The 2,773-nt window shown below is 36.8% G+C and overlaps 1 protein-coding gene across 1 annotated transcript; it reads right to left on the reverse strand.

Annotated features, from left to right (window-relative positions):
• Window positions 1-588: 588 nt before the first annotated feature.
• On the reverse strand, window positions 589-1,647 carry LOC149287957 (platelet-activating factor receptor-like). Its single transcript, XM_089492297.1, has one exon. The coding sequence runs from the start codon at window positions 1,645-1,647 to the stop codon at window positions 589-591; it is 1,059 nt and encodes a 352-aa protein (XP_089348423.1).
• Window positions 1,648-2,773: the final 1,126 nt, after the last annotated feature.

Here is a 2,773-nt window from a genome sequence, read left to right on the forward strand (position 1 = left end):
TGTTCATCTGGTTCAAATATTCAAGATCTCTGGTTCCTTTCCTCTGGTTCCTGGATCGCAAGTTGAAGAGCGCCTCCTAAGAAGGAGACAGAGACATATACAGCAGGGTGACCATATGCCCCCTTTTAATACAGTTTCCTAACTGAAACCTTGGTCCCTTAGACTGTTTCCTAATGCATGTACACTGATCCTAAATAACAAAAGTTAACAAAGCTTCAGCATCATTTTACAGGGACAATAAACCTCGAATGTAACTATTTTGTATGCTGGACATATGTCACATGTAAGTATATTTGTACCTTGAGTGGAAATTTTGCTATACAGTCATTCTTGGGTGTTCCCAATGGTTGTTACATTAAATTAGAAACAGTATCTCCCATCATATATCAAATGATTAACTTTTTTACCCATTCACATATTGGCAGAACAACCTTAGACTAAACATTCTTTATTTTAACAATGTCTCCAAAGTTTTATATCATGCAGTTACAAATGATCTTACTCTATAAACCTTTTGCTGCATCTAATGGGAATCTAATCCAAAGCAGTACTACCACTCCAATTGGGTATTTATATATTTATTTGTTTTTATGTTTCTTCAAAATGTGCCTTTTCCTTAAGTGGTAAAATGCCCTCTAAATTTGTTTCAGTAGTATTTCTTGAACACTTACGGCTGCTTTTTAGGGTCTTGAAGCGCTCTGAAAATTGTTTCCTGAACTTCTTGGTGAGGAAACAGTATATAATTGGGTCAAGCATGCAGTTAGTGCTCATCAGGCACAAAGTTACCTGATGAGCATCATTCAGTGTCTTCCGAAAACTGCAGTCATCCTCATGCCACATTCTCAGGACAGTCAGAGTCCAAGGACCATCTACGATGTGATGAGGAACAAAACAGATGACAAATACAGCCGTAACAGTTCCCACCATCCACAGAGCCCGGTGCTTCATTTCTGCGCTCTGCCTGGCCTGAATGGATTGAGTTAATAAGGTCCTGACAATCACAGTATTGCAAACTAATATGATGAGAAACACTACGAAAAAAGCTCCAACCAGAATGAAGTGGGTAATAGCCACAGGACCTCTATTTTCAATATTATATCCTTCAAAGCAGCGAGTAACATTGACACCATTGACATTCACCTTATTGGTGCCAGGAATAATCAGATAGTAAATAGAGCTAGAAAATATAAGAATCCATACAGCAGTTGAGACACATATGCCCCTTATCCTGGCTGTGGACTGAGCTGTCTCCACTGGTTTAGTGACAGCCTGGAATCGATTAAAGCTGATTACCCCAAGAAATGCCACAGAGCAGTAGGTGTTGAGAAAAAAAAGACAGCCGGCCACATTACAGAGTTCTGAGGGCATGATCCAGTCACCTCTATGATGGTAGTATGAAATCCAGAGAGGAAGTGTCATTAAAAACAGCAAATCAGCCACAGTCAGATTTATCATGAATATTTTAATTTCACTTAATCTTTTAGCTGGATAAACCCGGGTAAATACCCACAAGACATAACAGTTGGTAATGAATCCAAAGATGAAAATTATTGAATATGACACAGTGAAGAGCGTGTATCTGAAGTCAGAATCCACCATACAAGGGTCTGTTTTGTATTGGCTATCTGCATTTTCCATTGTGTCCATTTTCACCAGTCCCTGGCCTTTGTGTGTGTGTATTCTACTCTGCAAAATAATAACATGTTTTGTAAGAGAAATCTTGTAACCATCTTAAATTTCAATAGCATGAATGCATAATGGCAACCCAAAGAACATTTATTAAATTCAATAGTTCTTTGTTAGTTAAAATAAAGTTTGTATTTTTTGAGAAAGACTGCTGTGCCATATCAGAGGAAAACCGACAGCACCAAATGATCATGATATATTCTATGGTTAGAATTTCTTACTCCAATATACCCGAGATACCACACCATTTTAGTCTATATGTCTTCCGGATTTTACGAAGCGATTAAACAGATTTTACACTGAAACTTTTGGATTGCTTGATATTGTCAATTTGTTTGTGAGTGGATCTTAGTCTTTACACTACTCCACCTAGTGTTTTATTGCAATATTGCACTATTGTTTTTATTTTAATTTTTCCCCTTCTATGTTCTGCACCCCAATTGTTTGTGTACTGTTGTCTCTGCACTTTGAGGAATAGTGTTGTTTGGGAAGCTACGAACAAAGGGAAGTATCATCTCTATATTCACACGTGATTGTTGGGGGTTTTCCTTTTTCCTTTATATATTCTATGGTTAGCAAACTTCTGCATTCAGATTCATACAAACTTTAATTTTGATAAATTTTGTCCATTTCGTATAAAAATAAATTTTTACATTCATTCATTTGCTTCTCCACTGTAGCTTAGTAATGTCTCCCTCTTACACTTTTTTCTGGGATGACTGCCAGTTAATTAGAAGATGTTACATTTGTTGGAGTTAGACCTGCTACAACAAGCTGTGATTGGCATTTTAGCAATGTTCCCAGAAAACATGGTTAGGGTTCAAAGTCAAATCAAACAATCAGGGCCAGGATGGAAAAGGTTGCATAGGCAAACTAAAAAAAAAGCTATAGCTATTGCAGTGCCTGATATATCTATACCAAAAAACCCTACCTCAGATCACTCTAAAACTAAACATTTAATAATATTTTTAAAAATTTTAACAAGAACAAAATTGGAAAGAAATCTCAGGGGTTCTATGGACCTTAAACTACTTTGCAAGAAAGCTGTTCCACATATCCACCAACCTCTCAGTAAAGTAAATCTTCC

This window comes from Sceloporus occidentalis, unplaced genomic scaffold (genome assembly GCF_023333645.1).
Source record: "Sceloporus occidentalis isolate IW3139 unplaced genomic scaffold, rSceOcc1.0.p SCAF_55, whole genome shotgun sequence".
Taxonomy (NCBI): Eukaryota; Metazoa; Chordata; class Lepidosauria; order Squamata; family Phrynosomatidae; genus Sceloporus; species Sceloporus occidentalis.